The sequence below is a fragment of the Eumetopias jubatus genome, unplaced genomic scaffold (assembly GCF_037043125.1).
Source record: "Eumetopias jubatus isolate StellerSeaLion01/CBP00866 unplaced genomic scaffold, mEumJub1_p1.0 scaffold_2, whole genome shotgun sequence".
NCBI lineage: Eukaryota > Metazoa > Chordata > Mammalia > Carnivora > Otariidae > Eumetopias > Eumetopias jubatus.
The window spans coordinates 159,204,045-159,230,195 of NW_028274808.1; the positions used below are offsets into that span (position 1 = coordinate 159,204,045).

General features: G+C 41.9%; 1 protein-coding gene across 2 annotated transcripts in view; it reads left to right on the plus strand.

Moving 5' to 3' along the window:
• Window positions 1-23,450, plus strand: part of KDR (kinase insert domain receptor) — a 43,849-nt gene extending 20,399 nt beyond the window's left edge. Inside the window, exons 14-30 of one of the 2 annotated variants that reach the window (XM_028100641.2) lie at window positions 577-723; window positions 1,065-1,196; window positions 3,497-3,603; window positions 4,036-4,171; window positions 4,542-4,646; window positions 5,982-6,095; window positions 6,672-6,760; window positions 7,333-7,486; window positions 9,753-9,850; window positions 12,019-12,141; window positions 12,293-12,404; window positions 12,741-12,840; window positions 13,454-13,559; window positions 14,600-14,751; window positions 19,532-19,631; window positions 20,146-20,231; window positions 21,949-23,450. In XM_028100641.2, coding sequence (XP_027956442.1) covers window positions 577-723; window positions 1,065-1,196; window positions 3,497-3,603; window positions 4,036-4,171; window positions 4,542-4,646; window positions 5,982-6,095; window positions 6,672-6,760; window positions 7,333-7,486; window positions 9,753-9,850; window positions 12,019-12,141; window positions 12,293-12,404; window positions 12,741-12,840; window positions 13,454-13,559; window positions 14,600-14,751; window positions 19,532-19,631; window positions 20,146-20,231; window positions 21,949-22,171 — 2,084 coding nt within the window. In that variant the 3' untranslated portion in view covers window positions 22,172-23,450. Of the gene's footprint in view, window positions 1-576; window positions 724-1,064; window positions 1,197-3,496; window positions 3,604-4,035; window positions 4,172-4,541; window positions 4,647-5,981; window positions 6,096-6,671; window positions 6,761-7,332; window positions 7,487-9,752; window positions 9,851-12,018; window positions 12,142-12,292; window positions 12,405-12,740; window positions 12,841-13,453; window positions 13,560-14,599; window positions 14,764-19,531; window positions 19,632-20,145; window positions 20,232-21,948 lie in introns of both variants that reach the window. The other variant, XM_088020860.1, reaches the window with a different exon arrangement.
• Window positions 23,451-26,151: the final 2,701 nt, after the last annotated feature.

The window sequence follows — 26,151 nt, forward strand, 5'->3', positions numbered from 1 at the left end:
CAAACCCTTACTCAGTTATAGGGACTTGGACAAGTTGTTTACCCCTCTGAACTGCAGTTCTTTCATCTGTGAAATAAGGTTAATATTCTTGTCCATCCTAGGATTGATAGTGAGCAACAGAAATAGTATAAGTGAGTTTTGAAAAAAGTGTCAAATGAATATAAGGCATTCTTTGTTAAATTACAGTGAAGTTTCGCACTTTTCAAAAGGAATATGGTGGAATTCGTGGGTGTCACTGGCTAGAACTTTCATGGGAGGGACCGTTTCTCCTTGAGGAAGCTCTGTCTAATTAGAGGAAAAACCCATAAAAGTGACAACCTTTATTTTGTGATGTGACAACCAGCTAGAATCACTAATAGGAATGTTCAAAGAGGTGTAGTGATCTATCTCAACCATCCTGACTTGTTTTATTTAACTTTACTCAGTGACCAACGGTATTGTCATCAACTTCTATTTATTTGCAGTTTAGTAAATCAACAGCTTACTGTTTGTGAAGTTTAAACTATTTATTAGTTTACTGATGTTAAAACCATTTCAAAAGTTATAACTAAATGTGTGATTTTTGTGTGTACATAGAGCGCGTGGCACCCATGATCACTGGAAACCTGGAGAATCAGACTACAAGCATTGGTGAAACCATTGAAGTTTCATGCACCACGTCTGGGAATCCAGCTCCACAAGTTACCTGGTTTAAAGACAATGAGACACTGGTAGAAGACTCAGGTGAATAGAATATGTCTATCTCTCATTGGTTGCAGAATTCTCCTGGAGATGTGCTCTAAACCTCACATTACATCTTGATTTGTTTTAGGTAGGAAAAAAAAAAGCAATATTAGCGTCCATGGTCTGGCTCATTTCCTAGATTCAGAATTAAAGTATTCAGAGCCTTGTTGAATTCTCATGGAAGCCCAGGGGTGATGAGTCAGCAATGCATCCTGTACCACTCTTTGGCATTAGATACTAGTCCAAGAAAAGGACACCATTTATATTTTTAGAATTTTTTTCCTGAAAAACTCCACCAGATCACATCACAAATAGAAACAGTCATTTTTCTTTTCTCTTAGGTATTGTACTGAAAGATGGGAACCGGAACCTAACCATCCGCAGGGTGAGGAAGGAGGATGAAGGCCTCTATACCTGCCAGGCATGCAGTGTCCTTGGTTGTGCAAAAGTAGAGGCATTTTTCATAGTAGAAGGTCAGTGGAGATGCATGGACATATCAGGTGGTTTTAAAAACTTAGTTTGTATATATACTCACACACTTTGGGTGATTTTTGATAATCGTTGTACTTTGTATATGTTCTACTCTAAGTATATATTATTTTAACCAGAAACCATAAAAAATGTTATTTTAATTCTGCTTGCATCACATTTCCTATCCTTGCAGTTCTCACTTTGGAAAATTTCTTAGCCAGACAGGTGGAATACCCTCCTTGCTCTTATTTTTTTCTTCATTTGAATGGCTCGGTTAACTTGTTGTGGAAGCAATACCCCTATATTTACTTGAAAAAACATTAGAATTACTGTTCAACCACCAAAATCAATGCTATCCAGATAATCACAAGGGTTCACAGTTTTCAGTGGACTACAGACAATTAAAATTTATTTGTGAACAATAGACCCTTGCTTCTCTGATGTGGAAGTTTTAAGGTGTCTAAATGTTAAAGGAAACTCCTATGTGGATGGAAGAGTGAGGTGAAATCTGGCATTTTCCCAGATGGAAAAGGTAATTTGTGACAGGATATTTTCTCTTCAGAAGTGTATTCCAATTTTAAAAAATAATCTATCAGGGGAGAAATGAAACTCTATTACGTGGGTGAAGGAATGGTATACAAGGGGAAGAAAGAAGGATGGTGACAGAAGGAATAACTGATGAATTTTTATGAACTCATCCTAACTTGTCTCTCAATGTCTAGATTTTAGATCCCCTTCATCTGTCAAATCGGTTACATCTTGACTTGTTTCCCAATCTGTAGGCTTATTACCATTTCATGAACTGCACTTGCAAAAAATATTTCAAGTGTGTGAAATAAATAAAAATTTCAAGTGACATGGTGCTTTTGTCACTTCCAAAGGGCTTCATGTTGAGGGCAGATCTTAGCAGGGACTTCCAGCTCTCTCCAATGCTCTGCCTCATCTCTGTTGGCTGTTTGCAGCGGGCTACCCACAGAGCTTGTATTTACTTGTACCCAAAAGGGAATACTAAGAAGGAGAAAGGTAGATATTTAATTCTTCTGTTAGGTTCCCAAATCTTAGTATGGGAGTATTAACACACTAACTTATATAGACAATTGAATCTTTGAACTTTTTACTATGTATAATGGACTTTTAGACCTCTGTGTATAAAAAGAAATTTATTTTAATAGGACTACGGAGGGAAACAGAATTGACTTCCAAGCCGTACTTGGTACTTGGTTCTCCACTGTGAGCTCTTACTTGCCTAACTAGTTAATTCCTTGTTCTTGTGCCTTTTTGAGGCTGCCTTGGGCCCCTTGGACAGCTTATTTGATTCATACTGCACTCATTCAATGGGAGGCCCTAGGTGATAATTGCTTCCTTATCACCTCTTTGCTAATCACTCCTAGTTGAAAGCCTCCTCTGGCATTTGATTTCTCCCAATCAGAGCTGTCCTCTGGAGCCCTGAGCATCTGCAGCTTTCCTTGCCGACCTCTGCCTTACCTTTCATGGATGATTTAAACTCATTTTATCGCCAGGCCACGCGGGATGCTCTCATCTTGGCTTTCTCTCTTTTCCTAACTCAGGCTCCTGCCACACAAGGGCAAGGTAGTGTGATGGCTAACTGGTGTTGGACAGACTTTGTTTAACTCTTGACCATTCCCCCAACTTGCTGTCTGCCCTTTATGAAAGAACTTAACCTCTCTGAGCTTGTTTCTCCATCTGAAAACTGAGCGTTGTTGAGAAGATTAAGTGGGATGACGTATTTAAAGTAATGAGCACCTAGGGGGTGCATGGTAACCAATCACTCAGCCACTTGTTTTCTTATATAATCCTTTGTCAAACTCTATACAGATGAAAACAGACTATCCATGCAAAACCAAACATTTATTTTCCCTAGAAAGAGGCCACTATAAATTATTCTAGAACTGACTGTGAATTAAAACATGCTTCTTCTCTTCCCTGTAGAATGTGATCTCTTTTCTTTCCATCAAAGACCGCTCTTCCTCCAAACACTTCATATGTTTTTCTTGTAAGACATCAACATTTCTATCCTTGATAGCCTTAATTTCTGTCCTTAATTGGACAGAAATTGGAATTTTATCATTGGAGGTTTTCATGGGCAGTGTTTTGCAAACTTTAAATTATCCATTAAGAATGTTATAGACTCCCTCCTACTTAGAGGCTTGTGACTATTATTGTCTAGGACTTTTTCCAAGTTGGTAAACTTGAGATCTTGCCTTAGTGTAGAACTTTGTCGTCTTATATAAAATGTTATGGGTTTTCAACTGTCAATGCTCATTCAATTTTGTCTTTCCAGGTGCCCAGGAGAAGACAAACCTGGAAGTCATTATTCTAGTAGGCACAGCAGTGATTGCCATGTTCTTCTGGTTATTACTTGTCATCGTTCTCCGGACCGTTAAGCGGGTAACAAAATCATTTCCCTTCCATCCCATGTACGTTGGTTTTCATGATTAATGAAAGCTGACTGGGGCTCTTTGAGTTGTTTCTTCCCATTGTTATTGGCTCAATGGGCACAGTTTTATTTCAATACAATAACATTCTTTCCCACTTTCTTTTGGCTGGACCACTGGGCTTTAATTGATAGAAGCCACTAGAGGAGAAAAGGGCTTGGACTGTCTAGTGTAATTAAGATTTAAGTACTTCATTCTGAGCTCATTTAGGGGCTGAGGGGACACTGGATGCAGGATTATAATAGGACTTACTCTCAAACTTCATGAGTTTTATTTGAAAATGAGACATCAGGAATGGGGCTTCTATAAACAACAATAATAAGCACACAAAAAACAACAGCCAGACAACAGAGCGTATGTGACTGGAAGGAATAATGCTTTCCAGGCCAATGGAGGGGAACTGAAGACAGGCTACTTGTCCATCGTCATGGATCCAGATGAACTCCCCTTGGATGAGCACTGTGAACGCCTGCCTTATGATGCTAGCAAATGGGAGTTCCCCAGAGACCGGCTGAAACTAGGTGTGTTTTCAAGTGGTATTAAGTTGATGTTGGGTTTACCAGGACATCTCTCCCTCCTTTAGGATGATGACAAATCTAGTTTATTCACATGTTGGATCCAGGTTTAGAATATTCATTCTGTCTCTTGAATTTGAGTAATCATCCTTTTAGTCACCTAGAATTAGGGTCCGTGTACAATTATCCAAAGCAGGACATTTGGAGAGCAAAGGGGGAGGGGTATTAAATAATGAAGCCAAGATAAGGGAGTTGAGCTGGATTCTCTGAGTGAAACTGGGGTGTTTGTTGACCCAATCTAGTAGGAATCTCTGCATGTCACTTTGGTGCTGTCAGAGTCTAAGTCTGTTTTGTTTGCTGTCATCGTTGACTGTAGGTAAGCCTCTTGGCCGTGGTGCCTTTGGCCAAGTGATTGAAGCAGATGCCTTTGGAATTGACAAAACAGCAACTTGCAGGACGGTGGCCGTCAAAATGTTAAAAGGTAAAAGGAAAATTATATGGTGATATATCTATCGGTTTCATCCAGTCTATAAACATGATGAAAGACTTGTATCGGCAGCTCTGTGCCTAGGTGAGCCCACTAGCCAAGCTTGTGGCTGGCTTAGGTGATACCTTTGTACAAATTGGGAAAAAGTTCCTCTTTTATAGCCTCATGTCAGGGTGCATGCCCTGGCAGGCAAAGTTGAGGATGGGCTGCAACTTCACCCACGTCCCCACTTTGCCTAAGAGCCCTTGTGCAGGGCATAGCTTATACAACTGTACTTAGTGGCCTGACTATAGGAAAATAATACCTTGGTTATGTAAAAATTGTTTCTTAATATATTATGGTGCATTAGTGAGATAATTATAGACTATGTAGAGACATGGAAAGAAGTTTAATATAATCAGTAAAAATGGTAGAGTGCAAAAACAGCATGTTTCCTAGAATTGGAATATGTGAAAGATTTTCTCCTATAAAGATAATGGTTGCACTAGGGAAAAAAGGACCACAGGTGACATGTTAAAAATTAAAAGCTTTATAAAAAATGGTTAATCCTAGTAGTAATGGAATTCTGGTCTTGTTATTTTAATCTGGGGAGGTGGTGCATGTATAGCTGTTAGCTCCAGTTGTGATGTGCTTCCATTGATGGAGGCAGGGCTCCGGACCCTTGGCCAGTAGGTCCTACGCATTTCAAAGCCATCTCTCTCCTTTCACCTCTTCTCCCTTGTGGCTAAGGGTGTGTGCAGTTTTGAGGTGGCTCATCAGGGTCTGAGGTGTAGACCGTGTGTATGAATGAGAGGGAAGTGTACCGGTCTGTACAGGATCACACTTGCAGTTTTAGCCTCATCAGCCTCTTGTGCCAACTGGCCTTGCCAGCTGGCCCCTGTTAAGTTTCCTGCTTGGCACTGATTGGCGGGAACTTCAGCATAGCCCCTAACACATAAGGATATTTAATACATGGTGTTGCTTCCTTACAAGGAAGGACTGAAATAATCAGGCCCTGAGAAGCATAGTCAACCTGATACACGAAAATCCAATTTTGTAAGAGAAGAAAGTCTGGGCATGATTCCATTTGCAGATGTATTCTCCACTTTGCAAAAGACTTCACAATGGATTCCTTTAAATATCAAACATTCTGGGTGCACTTAAAGTAAGATTTGGATTTAGAATTGGAAAATATAATTTACACTTGACTTTCAAGGCACCTAGTCTGTAAATTGGATTACAGTCGTATTATCCCTAGAGGGTTGGTTGCACACATGAGTGCAGTGGGGCACCGGGACTCCTCAGCTAATGCCCACACTTATGATTTCCCTCTTTGCCATATATTTGTAGAAGGAGCAACACACAGTGAACACCGAGCCCTCATGTCTGAACTCAAGATCCTCATTCATATTGGCCACCATCTCAATGTGGTCAATCTTCTAGGCGCCTGTACCAAGCCAGGAGGTGAGTATCTGTGGATGGTTCTGGTTGCCTGGTGATTTTGGCATATAATTTTCTGCTGGTATTTCAGGGAAACCCCTCAGCTCACATGGCCTTGATTTCCTTAACTTAGGATACTTTGCCAGATTCCTAGATATAAATATATTCCATGGAGGTTTAATGGACACTATAAATTATTCCAGAACTTCCTGTGAATTAGAAAATGCCATCTTACTATACTGCAGTTTGCTGCTTGTGTAAGAGGTTCAGATGAGAAAAGTAAACCTCTCAAAAAACTTGAAAGCAAAGACCTTAAGAGTAGTTCCCCCTAAAATGGAATCATCTTAGGTGATTATGTTGAAAAGCAAGTGGGTGGATTTTCTTCCAAAAATTTGGTTCATCTTGCTGTGGAAGTGCCAGTTGGTAAAAGAAAAGCTACATTAATAAGGGCATTGTGACCAGCTGATTTTGATGATCCTGGCCCAGTGAAAGTTTGTAGTGTCCTCTGATGATGTTTTCTGGTTCATCCATGTGTTAAACACTTGATGAGATACGTGAATGGAGACGTTTTCCTTTCTTAACATGGTGTGCTGTTTGCAGGGCCACTCATGGTGATTGTGGAGTTTTGTAAGTTTGGAAACCTGTCAACTTACTTAAGGAACAAGAGAAATGAATTTGTCCCCTACAAGGTATGTCATTTAACTCAGCTCTGGCCACATTGCAAAATGGAGGAAGATATAGGTTAATCTTTCTCTGTTAAAATGCGGTGAAGAACTTGTGAGGAGTCTTCATTTGGTTGTTTTAATTTCCTCTTTTACCTGCTGGGGGACATGTCTTCTCATGGTTGGTTTTTGTTTTTGTTTTGTGACCCTCATCTACTGACCCAACCCATTAAAGTGTGCCTGAGGAGGGGAGAAGGTGGGCATGATTAAGGAAAAGGAAGGATGTCTCTAGATTCTTTTCTCTCTCTCCTAGCAGTATTTGGCCCCATATAGTGTCAGTCTCTCGGTAAAGAGCACCCTAATGTTGGAAGTGTGTCTGAAATAGACTTGAAACAATGTGTTTATCTCTTTAAGCTGAAGAAGAAACTAACTAGGCTTTATGGAAGAAAATCTATTATGTAGAACACTTACCCCAAATTCCAGCCTAGAGAGTCCATATTCCTGAAACTGATGTCCTTCTTGTCTGCTTTTAATAGCTATAATTGTTTTCTAGAGATCTCTTTTGTATTCAAGGAGTTTGTGCATTTGATTCTTTATAGACCAAAGGGGCGCGATTCCGTCAAGGGAAAGAATACGTTGGGGAAATCACTATGGATCCGAAACGCCGCTTGGACAGTATCACCAGTAGTCAGAGCTCAGCCAGCTCTGGATTTGTTGAGGAGAAATCTCTCAGTGACGTGGAGGAAGAGGAAGGTACCGGCTATTGCTTTCTCCACACTTAATGCGTGCTCTTGCAGGAAAGAGAAAGTGATAGAGTGTTACGAGGAATTTTGTCATGGGAAAAGTTCAATACTCCCTCATATTTGGAAGAGATCTAAATTTCTAGACTCCTCCATTCAGTTTTCCCAAAAGAGAGTTTGTGGAAGCCCTAACTAAGCAGCTGGCTAGGTTGTGAGGCAAAGCATGGGGCGAGCCTGAGAAATCTCACTATCCCCGGAGGGCCAAGCAGTCAGTAACAACCAAACCAATGCTTTGAGACTATTGGTTCAGCATTTAGTAGCAGGAGAGACTCAGCACTTTATTCCCGGAGGACAAAGGAGGCTCTCTGGTGGTTGATTAGCCTCCCCATTGCTCTAAGCAGTTCAGCCCCACACTCCCTGAGTCACCGGACCTCTCCAAGGCAGCGTAGGGATCACCTGCTGTTTCTACCTGATTCCAAGTGGCTTCTCAAGTCTTTCTTGCAACCATACTTCCTCAGAGGAGTCTTGGTAAGCATATTTTTCTTTATCCAGTTATGCTTCCAGTGATATTTTAGTGTTCTCTCTGAGTAGAGCTGTGTTCGCAGTCTAACTTCCAGGATTTCTTCCAGCTCCAGGATACACTTGTGTAGCTGCTTCCCTTAGAAGGAGCAGAGACAGCTCCATGGATATAAAAATGGAGCTTCCTGACACCTGGCTCCTCTTGAGGCATGAGCTTAGAAGAATCCAGTCATGCTGTTGAATCACAGATCTGTACCTCTGAAACAAATAATGCAATATATGTTAAGAAAAAAAAAAAAGAAGATAGCAGGAGGGGAAGAATGAAGGGGAGTAAATCGGAGGGGGAGATGAACCATGAGAGACAACGGACCCTGAAAAACAAACTGAGGGTTCTAGAGGGGAGGGGCTGGGGGATGGGTTAGCCTGGTGATGGGTATTAAAGAGGGCACGTTCTGCGTGGAGCACTGGGTGTTATGCACAAACAATGAATCGTGGAACACTGCATCCAAAACTAATGATGTACTGTATGGTGATTAACATAACAATAAAAAGTTAAAAAAAAAAAAAGAATCCAGTCATGAAATAGTGAAAGAAACCTGTTTCCCTTTCCCTAGACACGAGGCTACAGATAGAACTTAAATCTGGCTTCTTTCTCTTAGAAGCCGAGCAGGGTATGCGAAGCTGGAACTTGGTCTCGAAGAGTGTGGAGAGGCCGTCTAGACCTCACGTAACTGGGCCCACACTGAGTGGGGCCCTCTCTGTCCCATCCTTCTCTCTCACAAAATGGTGGCCAGTGCACTGGAAACCCAAAGGATTGGGGTACTCAGTTGGAGTAGAAAGGGTGTTGGCCTGGAATTTGTCTTTCACTCATTGTTAACTGAGAGCCCTCTAGCCCTAAGCATAAAAAAATAATTGAGAAAAAGGTTCTCGGTCTATTTAATACTTACAAGGTTATTATTACAAGTGAGTTTTCATTTACTCTGGTATTTGTCTCTAGGAGAGAAGCCATGTCTTATCTTAACTGACCAAAGTTAAGAGATCATGTTGAAACACCCATTAATGTCTTAGTGTTTATTTGTACCAGTTGCACGGAAATAAATACCACCAATTTACGTAAAACCATCTTTCTCTCAATGTTCCTGTCACCTCTCATTCATATCCTTGAAGGGAAGAAAGCATCCTCGCAGGCCTGTTTTAATGTGTTTACAGCACTTTCTCAGCTTGAAAGTGAGAGAAGTAAATATATTTCTGGTATTTTTAGTTATCTGTTGTAGATTATAATTTGACCTTTGGCCTTTGTCCCAGGACAAAGCCAGGAGAGAAAAGATTGAATGACCCTGAATATTGTTGTTTTATTTTTAGAGTTCTTGCTATGAAACTATTGTTTATCCCTCTGGGTACATGAATGAAAAAACAACAGTTTAAAACAGCAAACTTAAAAAAGCCCTTTTTCGCTCCCTGCCATCTCTGCCAAGTGTAGCTCCCTTTGGCCTCCTGGATTTGCTGGTTCAATCTGACTGAGATGGAAAAACCAACATTTTCTTTTCTTTTCTTTCCTTTTTTTTTTTGCTAAGGGGTATGATGAAAGCTAATAATACCGGGATTCAGCAAATTTACAGAAGATACAGGCATTTTTCTCTCTGCTTCTATTTCCAGAAGTTTAACTCCCAAGTGTTAAAATGAAGATTACTCTAACAAACTTAGGAACAAATAGTTTTTGGTGGCAATACTGATCTCTGTCCTCCCACATCTTCTGACAGTTTCTGAAGATCTGTACAAGAACTTCCTGACCTTAGAGCATCTCATCTGTTACAGCTTCCAAGTGGCTAAGGGCATGGAGTTTTTGGCATCACGGAAGGTGAGACAGCTCAGGGGGGACCTGAAGTATCTCTTCAGATCACAGATCTGGAAGCAAGATTTCCAGTGCCAGCCACTGGAGTTTGTTAGGGACTGTAATTTGTTCTCCACTGCTGGGACTATTCAAAGAGTTCTGTTGGAGAGACCCCGTGTCTGCTAATTTAAGGAGGTATAAGGATTTCATGAAATTAATTAACTCATGTGATAAATGTTTATCGACCCTCTATGAAGTGCAGGCAGTCTTCTAAGCACTAAGGATACTATGTGAACCAACAGGCAAAACTCTCCTCCTTCATGGAGTTTACATCCTATTGGGCCAAACAGGTGGTGAACAATATAAAGAGGTCAAATACATAGTAGGTTGGAAGGGAAATAAGCACTATGGGGAAAAATAAGCAGGAAGGGGTTAGAGAGTACACAGGAGTGCTTATGTCTGTGTGTGCATATGCCTGTGTGTTTGTGTACATCAATTTTAAACAGAATGAACAGGGAAGGCTTTATAAAAATGTGACATCTGAGCAGCGAGCTGGAAAGGGTGAGGGACTGAGCCTTGCTGATATCTTGGCGTGAGAGTCTATTTTTAATTTATTTTACATTCATCACCATCCATCAAAAAGTATTTGTTAGTGGTATAATTAGAAAGCAGGAAGGACAGGCTTCAGATGAGAGCGATTATAAAAGCTAAATTTAGAAAAGTAGGCCAAACAAAGGCTGAGGTGGGGGGACGTGACAAGTTACAAATATTCCAGAGGCTGTAAACACCACGGCGGGAGCGGGGTCGGTTGCAGTCACCCCTCTGGAAAGGGTAGAATGGATGGTTTTATATTAAACAAGGAAAACTCCAATTAAGTTTTAGGAAAAATGATCAGTTGACAGAATGCATTGGTTGCACCCTCCTGGTGGGGCGGGGAAGAAAGACTTAACATTTTTGCTTTTCTAAATTAGAGTGAAATCTCTAACCCACCCATTTCTTTTTCTGAAGCTTAAAGCTTGTCACAGCTTTCAGAGCCTCAGGATCTCTAAAGTTTCTGTCCGGGAGCTCTTGTCTCCTTTCTCCCAAGGAGAGAATAATATTTTATTATTATTTTTAAAGGCCAGAGCCTGCTGTTTAGTCAGGGTATCTTTCGACTGGGAAGGGAATGGGGTGGGGACCGTTAAGTTCCCTTGCATCTACCAGCTGGTGTTTCGAAGACTCCCTAGTCGTTGGGCTAAAAAAGGAAGCTGTTTGACTGGGGGAAAAGTAGAGAGGACTATCTGGTTTTTGGAATCTCCTGTCTTGCTCATTCATGCTTGACAGAATGCTTTTGAATATGCCTCTTTCAGAAGGAAGTGCTACACAGAGGCAAGGGTGTGGGGTGGTGAGCCATGCCTGGTTCCCGGGATCACTCCCGCACTGGCTTCAGAATTCTCCTCTGAGCCTTTCATTCATTTATAAATGTTCCCTGGACTCTTATTCCCTTACAAATCTACCAGGAGAAGCTAAAGCTGCTCAGTAGTAGGAAGTTAAATGAGGATGGGGAATATCTAGACGAGAGAAACTGAAGACCAGAAGAGTGGAGAGAAAGCAGGGGGAATTAGGTTTTCCTTTTTTAGGGCACCAGAGAATCAACTTGACCCGTGAGAAGCCGAAATCTCTTTCATAGACCTTTATGAAATCCAACACTTTGAAACAGGATGAGCCCCACAGGGGATGGTTTATCAGAGCCGGTCATTTTCAGTTCCATATGGAACGGAGAAACCAACCAAAGGCACCAAACCAAGGAGAGCCCCTTGATCCTGATTTCCGAGCATTCATTCAGAGTAAGAGGGCATTCTAGGGCCTCCTTCGAATAACAGGTTTTAACCATATATGGTGCCAGGCGAAAGGGATATGTGGATGTGACCAGAAACACATTCTTAATTGTGTCCAAGAGAAGTCTATTTATGATTCCATCATCATACTATAACTTAATTATTTAACTCCAAAGTCTGGGACTCTTTATGGGATAAGCAGATGTGTGTCTCAACAAAAGTCAGACTTCTTTCTTGAAGTGTTGGTGAAAGATATTAGCCCAATGCTTGTTAGTCAGTTGGTTTTCTGATGTGGGACTTTTTTAAGCATGAGGTCACAACAGATGCAGAAGACATCAACTGTGCCGCGACCTAACGCACACACGGTTCTTTTTGCAGTGTATCCACAGGGACCTGGCCGCACGCAACATCCTCTTGTCGGAGAAGAACGTGGTTAAAATCTGTGACTTTGGCTTGGCCCGGGATATTTATAAAGACCCAGATTATGTCAGAAAAGGAGATGTAAGTTTCAACGATGAGCCCAGTGCTCTGTTAAGTTGCAGGATCCAAATTCCTCTTTGCAAGCTTCAGGACCCGCTTTGGGAACAAAGGAAATTTTTTCTTCAGATATGTGCTAAGTTGGGTTCTGATTCCTTGTCTTCTACCCTCTTAGGCTCGCCTCCCTTTGAAATGGATGGCCCCAGAAACAATTTTTGACAGAGTGTACACAATTCAGAGTGATGTGTGGTCTTTTGGTGTCTTGCTCTGGGAAATATTTTCCTTAGGTAAGTCACTTGTTTTTTGTCCCTCCATCCATAGTCCAAAGAGAATGATAGAAGTCAGTGGCCCCAGTGCACCTTTTCCTCTCCCATGTTCCACCTTGATCTGGTGAAAGTTACTTGGAAGATTTGGTTAGTTTAAAAAAAAAAAAAAAAATATATATATATATATATATATATATATATACACACACACACACATACATATACGAATATACAAAAAATATATAAATATACATATATATGTATGAATGTATTGTATTTGGGAAGATGTTCAAGAATCAGGGTTTTCTCTAAGAAAAAAATCAAATCAAATGATGTCCCATTCCTGTTTTATTCTAGGTGCTTCTCCATATCCTGGAGTGAAGATCGATGAGGAATTTTGTAGGCGATTAAAAGAAGGCACTAGAATGAGAGCCCCTGATTATGCCACACCAGAAATGTAAGGCTTTGAAAACACCTTTCTGTCCTTCCTTTGCTCACAAAAACTCCCCTGCCCAGAAGACTTTTCATGATACAGACCTCTTTCTTTTTTTTAAAAAGATTTCATTTATTTATTTGAGAGAGAGAATGAGAGAGAGAGAGCATGAGAGGGGGGAGGGGCCGAGGGAGAAGCAGACTCCCTGCTGAGCAGGGAGCCCGATGCGGGACTCGATCCCGGGACCCCAGGATCATGACCTGAGCCGAAGGCAGTCGCCCAACCAACTGAGCCACCCAGGCGCCCTATGCAGACCTCTTTCATGGCCCCATCTGTATCCTGCTTCTCCCTGAAGTCTTCCTTGATAATCTCAGGCAGAGGGTCATCTCTTCTGGAAACAACAGCACTTTATCTATACTCATGAGTTAGTTTTTATTTGATATCAATTTATAACATTTCCTGTACATACCTGATGCTCCAAGTGTCGGGCTATGTGTTTTATATGGTGTTGTATTACTATTTAGTGTCTGGGTTCATGGTGGACTTTTCATAAATGTTTACTCACTCAAGTGCTTGTTTTCAGCATCAGATGAGGAAGAAGGAGACGGTTAATGACATTCGTGTTTTGCTTCTCTAGATACCAGACCATGCTTGACTGCTGGCATGGGGAGCCCAATCAGAGACCCACGTTTTCAGAGCTGGTGGAACACTTGGGAAATCTGTTACAAGCTAATGCTCAGCAGGTTTGTGACCTCCATCCAAAAAGTATATCCAAGGCCTCCTCTCTTCCCTAGACCTTCTCATAGCCACCATATTCTTGCAGATCTGAACAATAATGCTTTCTTAAAAGCTATAACTCCCCATTTAGACAGATGAGATCCTAACCACTCATTCCTCCTGATGTATTTTTTTCTTGTCTTCAGATACTCTTCTGAAGTACAATCAATCAATTAATCAATCAAAAATTAGTTGGTCCACAGAATATCAACAATGAACAGAATTTCAAGGAATTTTTAATACACTGTACAGGCAAAACCATATCTGAACCCTGCAAAATAGATGGCTTTTTCCTCAGTAAAATCCCAGACCCCCATAACTTCCACTGGAGGATTTTAGAATTGTAACCTTTACCATTAGAAAGTTATTTAATCTCCAGTCAAGGGCCTCTTAATACCAGGAATGGAAGCCAATTTCCTCCTGCTTTTCTTTGGAACAGGTGGGGGGAACAATGGTTCAAATCTGTTTTTATCAGTAAGCCTTTCAAACATTTAAAGGTATCACATTGCCCTTTCTCTCTTTCTCTTGATGAAGTAATGTTAAATTGTGCGACCTTTTTTCAGAAGACCCATTTTCCTGCACATTTATTGCTCTTCTCTAGACTGTCATCAGCTTTTCCATTGCCTTGACGTGTAGAGGCTAACACTGGGTGACATACCCTTTGAAAGACCTGGCTCTTGTAGGTAGGGCTTTGTGAAGAAATGATCTTTCAGCCCTCCGTGTTCTGTTGCCACATCACTGGCCAGAGCCTGCTTTGTCTTCCTTGTGACCACAGTTCTCTGTGGTCCCCTTACTCCTCTTGTTTTTATATTAACTCCTTTAACTTACTTTCATATATACATATCCCTCTCAAGGGCCCTTTTGTTTTCGACAAACCATTTTTAATGTTGTCTTTAAGTTCTGCACTCAGATATGAAAGCGACAGACCCCATGGCCTTTGTTTCTCATGAAAAGGCTCGTGAGGGGCCGGAGCCATAGCAATAGAACTCCGTGTTTGTTGTTTCAGGATGGCAAAGACTACATTGTTCTCCCGATATCAGAGACTTTGAGCATGGAAGAGGATTCTGGACTCTCCCTGCCTACCTCACCTGTTTCCTGTATGGAGGAAGAGGAAGTGTGTGACCCCAAATTCCATTATGACAACACAGCAGGAATCAGGTACTGTATATGGTCAACATCCCCAGGGGGACGGGGCACTTCAAGGTCATTTGAGGAGGGGGTGGAAGGAAGGCTGCATCTCGCTTCCACATTTAACCTTAGCCCTGAGACTGCTGTCAAGGGAAGTGCTCCTTGAAGTAGGGCTGGGGTAGGTGAGTTGATTCCCATCTGTGGTCCACATTGCTGCCATAGCTGTTTCTTTAGAATTCTAAGCCCTGCAGCTGCAAATAGCTGGAATGCCACAGCTTGTTAATCTCCAGAAAAAGAGACCAATTTTATATAGACATCTGTATTTAAATTATCCCCATGTACTCTTTTATTAATGTGAATTAAATGGCTTAGGAAAGATTCAGGAAGGAAGGGTTTTATGCGTATATGAGAACACACGTGTCTCCCTGGCCAGGATGCAGGGTGCCGTGGGGATGTGTCCTGAATTGGACTGGACAGCACATCTTCAGAAACCCCTCCCTAGTCTGATTTTCAGCATTTTATTTGCATAATGGGACTTCTGGACTTATTTAAAACACATGCACTGCTGTCCTCTCCTGATTTGTAAAGGGGTTCTGAAGGCAGCTTTCTTTTTTCTCTCTCCCAGCACCTGTGCCTGAGGAAAGAGTTGATACAGTGTCTACAATATGATATGAAAATTGCCTTTTACTAAGCCTGGGACTTTTTTGTTCCCCTCCCCCCCTACTCTTTGGGGTGTTTTTCTCCTGTGACTGCCCCGCCTCCCCCGACTGCAGGGTCCAACCTGCACTCGTGAGTGTGCTGTGACTGCAGGAGGGGCATGGAGCTCTAGGTTAGCCAGGCTGCCCGGTCGTGGGCAAGGAGGCCCCCTGGACAGCTTGTTCTGGGGAATCACATGGGGTGGCAGGAACACTGCCAGAGTGGGTAGAAGCCAACACGTAAGCTGCCGGTTACATTTGTGTCAAGAACTTCTAGCATTTTTTTCAAAGATCTTTTCCTCCTGTTATCAGATTTTGCCTACATGATACCTCGCAGAGTTAGGCAAGGGAGAAACTATTAACCTTCTTGATGGGGATGTTGAACATGAGGCTCAGAGCAGTCACCTGGTGGAAATAAACAACTGTGGTTAAAGATCCAGATTTTAGAGTCAGATAGAACTGGCTGGGCCACTAAGTCTCCCTCTTAGTGACCTGGCGCACATCTTCATCCTGACCCAGGTGAAGACACTGGTGTTCAACAATGATTCTTTTGAGAATTGCGTGGTATAACATATTTCTGTGTGCTGGGCACTTAGAGAGCACTCGATATGTGAAAGCTATTAAGCAAGCTGCTTTAAAAATCACATCCCTAGGATGAATCCAGTTTCTCCAATCTCTCTCTCTCTATGTCCTGTTTTCTGCCCTAGCAAAGAGGGAACCTCAAAGAGAAAGGTGAATGAACTGGAAGCCAAAAGTGCCACTCTCAGGTTTAAAAACCTCTAGTTCAAGCTCAGCTGGCCTTCTGGTGTGGTAATTATTCCTCCAACACCGCTGCCTTCTTTATCAGAAAGCCATTTGATCATGAACTCTATTCCTTGGGTTTTTCGTGACCAGGTGGAGTGAGGACCCGAGCGGCAGCCTCTTGGCTTGCTTGGACGCTTTGCATATGGTGCTGAGAGTCGATGAAGTCATGTTTGTGTAATGGAAGTGCCAAATGCGATGCTGGATCTAAATCAGGGCTGCTAGCATTTATCTCCAGAAGCATGGACAAATGTGACACCACATTCTGAACATGGGCCTGGCTCCTATTTTCTGTCTGTGATTTTCGAATTGGTCTTTCCAGTCCAGTTTCTCTTTTATCCAGCCATAATTTGAGAAATAAAATGGAAATCGGAATCTTTTGTCTGCACCCCCGTCTTCACCTCTGCCACCCTTTTTCCTTTTATAAAAACAAGACTCCACAGTCACATTTTAATCATCTGGGTTAAAAGAAACGCAGCGTTGGGGCATCTGCACATGGCACACCTTGTTTTGAGGCTCTCTTTTGGTTCTGCTTCCCTAGGGAGACCAGAGATGAGGCTGGGGTACTTTTCAGCAGACTTGTTCTATTCTTTTTCCCATTTCCAGTCAGGTGGAAAAGCTGAGGAGGCTTTCTCATTTGCTTCGTCTTTATAGTTTTCAGTCTCATCGCATTATAAATAGAGCTGGACAGAGACGTCACTGTGGGTACCAACCTCATGATTTGTTGCCCCTTTAAATTATTGAAAAATATTTCTTCAACATTTATTTAGCAAAGAGCCCGAGAGATGTGTGGGGGAACGGTGAACAGGATGGACCACTGGTGTCTAGACTTCGCTTTGTCTCTAATTTCCCCTGTGGATCAGCTCTGGCCCCAAGTTTGCATGCTTTCTGCAAGAAAACACATATTAATTGGACTCATCTTTCTTTGAGGGCAGTTTGGGGACCATCTGTGGTTGCTCCATCATTTCACCCCGGGGAGTTTCACCTCCCACTCCAAGCAGCTTATCAAAGATTTCTTTTCTCTCCCAGAGAAAGGTTTTGGCACATACCATTTTTCTTCATTTTGGTTAATTGCTGGTGATGATTAAGTGCTCCTTGTGGATTGATGTTGGGACAGCCTCCTGGCTAGATGTTCCTGAATTTGGCTGTGATATCAGACTGCTTGAAGTGAAACTGTCCTTTCTCCACCTTCTGTCTGTCTTCTCCCCTGCACTGGTCCCACCACACGGTCAGTGCCTGTGGGGGAGAGAGCAGTGCTGTGCACATAGTAGGTCCTTCATAAAGACTTGAACTATCATATCCATTGTTCTCTTCTACCTTTTCCTTCCTGATACTTTTCCAAGGGAGTCAGTGTGGAGTAGGGTAGCAAAACAAAGCAAAAACAATGGGCTTTAAATCTGAAGGCCAATTTCGAATCACAGTCCTAGCCATTTCCTCCTTAAGTCTTAGCTTCCTCAACTGTTTTTTCCTAAGGCAGCTGTTTTATTGCCCAAGCTCACCCCCTCTAGTTGATTCTATATGCCGCATATCTCTGGAATCTATCTACTTCTCCAAACTCTGTGGGCCTCACCTCTCTTGGGCAGTCTACCCTTCTTTCTTCTAGAGACATGGAAAAGAGCCCTCTAATTGGTCTCACTGCCTGTTTTCACCTTCCTCTACCAGAGCCATCTTTCTAAAGGGTTCATCTGACTTTGTCAATCTCATGCTTCAACTCCTTCAGTGGCTGCTCGTAACCCAAATAGTCTAGTTATGTGATTTTGGACAAGTTCCTTAATCTTTCTATGCCTTGGTTTTCTCTTCTGAAGTTGGGATAATAGTACCCACCCCTAACAGATACCATTTATGAAGATGCTATGAGACAGCAGTTGAGGAACATTTAGCACAGTGCTTGGCATGTGGTAGACTCTCAGTAAAGGATTCCTGAGTGAGTGAGTGAATCAATGAATGATTAACTGTAGTACCATTAGGGACTGGACTCAGGAGAAGTGGGTTTTTCTCTGTCTCCTTATATATCATGCCCTCTTTTCTTGCGGAGTTTCCAGAGTGAGGATGTCACTGGTGAACCTTGTTCTCTCCTCTCTGGAAGGGGAAGACCCAGCCTCCTGGTTCCAGGGGAAGGAGACTCGATTCCCTTTCTCCTCTGGCTCAAGCGTGTCCTCACTCCACTTGGTCATAGGAAACACAGGAATATGTAACATGTCCAGAAGCCTGCTTATCGGGGGAAGTATGCTGGGATAAGCGTGGAGAGTGAATTTGCTGTCCCTTGCTGTGAAAAGGACTTCCCTTCTTTCCACTTGATCTGTTGGTGCTTTTAACAGAATCAGACTCACCCAAAGCCACATGGCAGTGAAGGAGCACCCCCAGGAAACAGGTGATGTGTTTTCTGACAAGTCCCATTCTTTGAACTCCTGAAGGAAAATGGTACCCTTTGGAATTCAAAGGAGGAAAACAAGCTTTGGCTGAGAGAGAATCATTCTTTCTAAGAACACTTGCCACCCACCTCATTCATCCTCCAGATAGCTCTGTGAGTGAGGGAAGGAAAGCTATTGCCAACACATTCTAAAGACAGGATAACAGAAGCATAGAAATATTCATGACTTCCCCAAGTTTGTGTAGTCAGCGGTAGACTTTGAAATAGATGCAACATCTCATGACTCTTGAACCACTGCCGTTTCCCAAGACCAGCAATTCTGTGGGCTGAACATAGGGGATTGTGAGACTCAGACCCACCCCCCCAAAACACACACCCTTAGCCTCTATTACCTGCAGAAGGAGGAGGTTGTCTCCAGATCCCGCTGAGTTCAGTGTCTTTTACAGAACCCAGGCGAGATCCAGTGAGATCCCCAGGTGCTTCCTCTGCCCATCTTTCACTGAATTGTTGCTCTGAGGGCATTATCTAGAAAAACTTTTTTTTGGAGGTGGCCAGAAAGATGTTCAATGCTCTGTAATATGTCAAGAGCCCAGGGGAGGAATCTCAGGCAATCAGGAAACCATGCAGAAGGCGGCTGATCACTTAGTTTGCTGTTGTTGTCTTTAGTCCAGCCCCGGCCCTCAGAAGTAAGATTCAAAAGAACAGGAGCTAATCGAGGCCCCTCACTTAGATTATACTTTTAAATAGGCCCTCACAGGAAATGGAGCCTTCACTGTGTGCTAGCAGAGAAAGATTTTTGTTTTGTTTTGTTTTTCCTTTTCCAAAGGATGTTTTGAAGGTTGCTATTAAACTTGTGGTTGAAAGATAATGAACTTAGGTATCACTTGTGGTCTCTGCAGCCAAATATACCACCACCCAAATATAAATATTGGTTCTTTTGCAGCCAGTATCTGCAGAACAGTAAGCGAAAGAGCCGGCCCGTGAGTGTAAAAACATTTGAAGATATCCCGTTGGAAGAACCAGAAGTAAAAGTAATCCCAGATGTAAGTACATCTCTTAAAAAGAATCTTAAAAATAACACAAAGGATGAAACATTAGCTAGATAAATATTAGCCTAAGCATTAGAGTCTTGGAGCCTCATTATAAAGGTATGTGTCATGGGGTCATTATGGAGATGGAACTGATCAGTCCCTTCCCCTGGCCCCCACCATTGGTTTTTCCATAAGGACAGCCCCTGGTCCAAGGTTCCAGATAGTCTAGCTTCATGCCCAATTCCACTCAAGTGTAAATAGTATCACTGTGAAAAGAGGGATGGCAACAGGTCTCCTCAGCTGCTGCTGCCTAAATACTTTTCTTCCAGGCCTGAGTTTACTACTAGGGAGCAGTTGTTTCTTCTTGTAGCTGGTATACCAGCATTTCTGGCTATGCCATCTTTACCTCCCTCTGTGGAACACTGGGGCATATTGTCTGATAGATGGGTTAAGAAATTGATTTAATTAAGTAGTTGGTCAGTGTGCACACTCAATCAACAGTGCCATCTCCTTATTTCTTAAAAAGGACAACCAGACGGACAGTGGTATGGTCCTTGCATCAGAAGAGCTGAAAACCTTGGAAGACAGAACCAAATTAGCACCATCTTTTAGGTAAGGCTCAACCAAAGAGAAAAGACAAATCTCAACAGGAATTTTTGGAAGGAACTTAGGACTTTCAATGTAGATGCAGTTTTCCCTTTTTGTGTCTTTGTTGGCTAGGCAAATTCGCATCAACTGAATTAATAAAGAACTGAAACTAATCAAACAAATAAATTATATGGCACATCTGAAAAAGAATCTGAAATTAATTAGGGAATTTAGTCAGTTTTTATGAGAATTTATGAATACCCAGGAATTTTTGTGTTTATATGGTCAGTGGTTTGTATGGTACTGGCTAAATAACAAAGTTCATTGGATGAACTTGAGATGATTAAAATCTTTGTGGACTCTGAAGAATTTTCAAACCTGTACATCAAATGAGCACATCTGTTTTTAAAAGTACGATGCATAAATAAGCCAATATTTATTTGTTTGAGATACTTAAATATTATTGGCTGAATTATTTGGCTTATTATTATTATTGGCTTAATTGTGGAAAAAAATACTAGATTTGGTTTTGAATATGATTTCCCCCATATGGTTCTGTAGGAATTTGTAGTTGTTTTGAATAGATGTACCTGCTTTTAACCTAACATATAAATGAAAATCTCTATAAAAATAGTGAGATAGGTGAGAATTGAGAAGACTTTGATGTACTTATAACCTAACCATTGTATAAAATGGGAACACCCATGGGTTATTAAGGGAAGTTCCTGTAAAGAAAAAGAAAATTAAAACGAGCTATTGTGCCATTTTACTGTTTGCTTTAGGTCCAAGGTGAGAAATTGTTAGAGTCAATTATATGTTTCATTCTTTGATTTAAAATATGTTTATTCAGTGGTGGCTATGTGCCAGGTACCATGCTATTGTTTGAGACACTAAACTCATTTGTTGGATTGAAAGAAAAATTGCACTTCTAGTCATTTGAAATAACTTTTAAACCATGTATGGACACAGAGTTAATGAGACACTTTTTGTAGTTTTTAACACGAATAATTTGGTAAAACACGTATTAAGGGGGAAAAACCCACACCTCAGAATGGCTTGAGAAAATGTAAATCCTGAAGTTTTTAGATCAACACAGCCTACACTTTTAGGCTTTGACATGATTATGGTCTGTCATGATTCCACGCCATTGAAAACATTTTCTAGTTGCTGCTGAGTGATCCAGGTCCTCAGTCCTTCCAAAGACTGTGGTTTTGATGAGCAAAAAGCAGTTTTTGACAGTCTGGCTTGATGGCACACACATGCTTCAACTTATTCAAGTTTAAAGTTGCTCAAGAACTTTATTAACACTGTACACATGCCTTGTAATCCCTAATCAACACTGGGAGGAAAGCAGAAGTGGACCCTTAGAACATCCCAATTTCCTTTCACATCGTCAGAGCCCCATATCATTGTATACAAACCTGTCAATCTTCAACGCCATAAAAATGCTCCATTGGTTGGAACCTTTACATAACTCAGGAGAACTGCCTTTCATCTCATCACAGGCTTGAAAGACTTGGACCTGAATAAGAGGACTTATCTGAAACTACTAGCTCATGCTAGTACCTGAAAATAGACATTGTCTGAGTAAACCTGATACGTTGATTAACAAGTGGGAGAGATAGGGGCTGGTGTCTCCGGGGAGATTACAGCCCACACGGGGTCGGGAACAGGGTTAGGGTAAGAGGGGAAAGAACTGCTTTCTCTCCATCAACTCATTTGGTTGCCATTTCTTCCACAGCGGACTGATGCCCAGCAAAAGCAAGGAGTCTGTGGCATCCGAAGGCTCTAACCAAACGAGTGGCTACCAGTCTGGGTATCACTCCGATGACACGGACACCACTGTGTATTCCAGCGAGGAGGCCGAACTGTTAAAGCTGGTGGAGATTGGACCGCAAGTTGGCAGTGCAGCCCAGATTCTCCAGCCTGACTCTGGGCCCACATTGAGCTCTCCTCCTGTTTAAAAGGAGGCACCCACGTTCCCCCACTCCTGGAAATCACATGAGAGGTGCTGCTCAGATTTTCAAGTGTTGTTCTTTCCATCACTAGGAAGTAGCCACATTTGATTTTCATTTCAAAAAAAGGACCTCAGACTGCAGGGAGCCAGTCCCGTAGGCATTTCCTGAGAAGATGTTTGTGACTCAAGAATGTGTTTGTGTTTTGTCCCGGTGTTGACCTTCTGTTTATGCATTTAGAAAGCATGTATGATGCCCTTTATTGTGGGGCTCCCCATGGGTTATGACAAAAGAAATTCAAGAAATGGCTGCATCCTCCATGAAGTGGCAGCATCTGGGGAGTTGACAGCTCTCTGTAAAACCAGAAGATAAACCAGGCAATGCAAGTGCTTTAGGTGTTGAAGATGGGAAAGAACTTTAGGGCTGAGTCCATCCAAGAAGTTTGTTTGGGATATGGGTCCTGAGCCAAGTCTTACGTGTGGGGTTTGGATTGACAGAAAGGAAGACATTGGTTTGCTTTGAGAGCATACCGGAGCCTGAAGATGCATTGTGCTGGCTCTGGTGGAGGTGGGCATGGGGTCTGTTAGGAAATGTAAAGGCTTCAGATGAGGTTACTGGTTTTAGAAGGTTGCGTGCTCTTCCCAATTGGGCTAAATGAGAGCTCCTTGGGCTATTTCCGACGCCTAATGAGAGTTCCTTCCGGACTCTTACGTGTCTCCTGGCCAAGCCCCAGGAAGGAAATGCTGCAGCTCTGGCTCCTAGTCTCCCAGGCCGATCCTTTATTCAGAACCCCATAAAGAAAGGACACTCAGATGGAGGCTCCCTGTTGTGTTGAAGAGTTCTGACTGTATAAACCAGCTTCTGGTTTCTTCTGGATGAATACCCCCTTATCTGTCCTGATGTGATCTATGTCTGAGCCTGAATGCAGTAGGTTCCGTATCAAGCTGTGGTGTCAAAGCTTTAGGAAGGATTTGACTCCTTTGTTCCTTCTCCCCTCCGTGAACCTTCACCCTCTTTTCACCCCAATCAGACAGTATTTTAGTAATTTGGCCTTTACACTCTAGTAAGAGCTGATTTGGTTTGTTCACTCTCTGAATGACTATTAGCCAGATTTCAAAATTATATAGCCAAAGTTTTAACAACATCTATTGTATTATTTAGACTTTTAACACATCAAGCTATTTCCACTGGTTTCTGCCCTTGTTCTTTCCTTTTTAAAAAAGAAAATGTATTTTTCGTTTGGTACCATAGTGTGAGATGCTGGGAACCATGACTGTAAAACATGCTATGGCACATATATTTATAGTCTGTTTATGTAGAAACAAATGTAATATATTAAAACCTTATATTATATGTGATGAACTTTGTACTATTCACATTTTATACCAGTATTATGTAGCATAACAAAGGCCATAATGCTTTCAGCAATTGACGCCATTTTATTAAAAAAAAATTGAAAAACTTAAACGAGTCCCTTTGCAAGGTTGCATTTCTGTTCTTATCATTTCTCTCACTCTTAAGGTGGAGAAGGGGCAATTAGACGTAATTGCCACGTGGTTTTTCATTTTTAATTGTTTCCTTATTCTTCTTATAAAGGATATTTTCATAAAGTAGTTTATACTTTTTAAACCAGTACACGTATGCTCAGTAAAAAAAACAAAATACAACGGTATAATATTACCACGACTATTTTGAGGGAATGTACTTCTGGCTTGAGGTGTAGTTGCTTCTCCCCTTCCTTTTTTTTTTTGTTACACAAATAATTCATACACATGTGAACTCTCATTATATTCTGAGCACTTTTAAGATTCTTAAACCATGGACTGAGACATAGAAGTACTCTAACAGTATTTGTGCCTGTTACCATTGCCAACCATGACAATCAGAGGGTGAGAGATCCCCAGACAGGTGGCCAGACCCAGGCACCGCAGGGAAGTCTGGAGTGTACTTGCAGTTCTCAGTGATGACTCTATACTTGCAATGTCGGCCATTGTGAGTGATTACTTTTACCTGAATTCAGTGATTACTAAAAATCACTGGCACCCATGAGTGGCCCTACTCTTTGTGGTATTTTTTTATACAAGTGTTGCAGTATTTATACAGTCAAATATACCTATCATTTTTTTTAAAGATTTTATTTATTTATTTATTTATTTTTAGAGCTCCTGAGTGGGGGAGAGGGGCAAAAGGAGAGGGAGAGAGAGAGAATCTCTGTGCTGAGTGTGGAGCCCGAAATGGGGTTTGATCCCACAACCCCAAGATCATGACCTGAGCCAAAATCAAGAGTCGGACACTCAACCAACTAAGCCACCCCAGTACCCCTCAAATGTACCTATCATTTTTGATGGCTTCTGGGTTTTTAAATCTTAGTGCAGAAGGTCTTCTCAGTTCTAAAATAAGTTCTGAATGTTCTTCTTCTACTACACTTAAATGCATATGGAGTGAGGCAGGAATCCGGCTTTGTTTTCTTCAACTAGTTGTCGATCATAGCAGTACTCTTGATGAAATATACCTCTTTGCCTCCATGGTTGGGGAAATACGCATTGTGCCATTTTCAAACCCTATCATCTTAGACATGCTGTACAATTTTATGTTGGAAAAGAGGGTAGCCATGGGCATGTGTGAGTCCTGGGGCAGCGCTTACAGATGTGGGCTCTTGGCCAGGATTGGTGGGTTAGGGTCTCTGACAGACGTTGTCACACTATCTGTCAGGCTGGCCTTGTCTTTTCCTGTCATGATGGTGGCATCCAGTAAATGAATGAAAGAAGAGTCTAGGTGGTTCAAGGTAGAGATGCCCTCATAGAAAAACAGGATTTTCTTCAGTTTAGAAAAAAGAGATTTTGTTTCTCATAAGCGGCCCCTGACACTGTCTCCACTGCTGGGAATTTGGATTCAGCTGAAACTTCACACTTCATAAAGAAATGCTTTTAGCACCTCAGGCAGAATGATTAAGGAGGTGAGGTTTGGCTCTCTCCTTCCTCTCTCTTCTGTCTTCCGTGCTCCTTGTTCTTAGCTCCTTTTCTCTCTTCATTTGCCCTTGAATTGAAGAGAACTTTGTGGCTTTTGAAAGTGCTTCCTGCATGGTCTTATTTTCAGAGCTTTAATTGGAGACATTTGGTGTGTTTTAGGTGCGGCCACCCCCTCCCCTTGGCTCCTGGCCTCCCTCATTCTCTCCCTTTACTTGCTTTGTTCTTCTGCCTCCTTTCAAACTCCTCTGGCCCTTCACCTCCCATTTCTCTTTCCACTAACCTTCCTCTGCCCTGCACCCTCTGGCCCCACCCACTGCAGCCTTTCTCCTCCATCATCACGGGACAGAGAGAGCTGTGGGTGATTTAAGCTCATTACTCCACTAAGTTTTCCTATCAAGACACATTCATTTGTCCTCTTCAATGAAAGAAAAGTAGAAAAGTAAAAAATCTCAAACCCACAACTTTGTAGTTAACCCTATTTTCCTATTTCCCCCTAGCATGTCTTTCTTTCTACCTCTCACTCACATATTAACCTCTAAGATGATAAAAGGTAGGCAAACTCAGGAGGCGAAAGCTTTTCAGAGACTGGCTTTTCATATACACCTTTGCACATTTGTATTCTTTTTCCCTGTGGGGGCAGTGCATACCATGTCTATGCTTTCTCAGGTATGTAGTGGGCATAGCTCAAAGGGGGTGCTAATCTGTTCTAATCTAATCTGGGCAGTTTTCTTGAAAGCAGTTTGTTGTTTTTTTTGTTTTTTAAAGCAGGCTCCATACCCAGTGTGGATCCCAATGAGGGACTCGAACTCACAACCCTGAGATCAAGACCTGAGCTGAGATCAAGGGTCAGACACTTAACAGACTAAGCTACTCAGGTGCTCTGAAAGCAGTTTGAAGTCCATTTTTTGGGGAGATAAATTACAGAATGCTCCTAGGTGATAAATTAAAAAGGTAAAATGAAGTTATTTACTCTGATTTTGATGAGAATGGAGAGAAGTGAGGAATCTAGGACGAGCAACC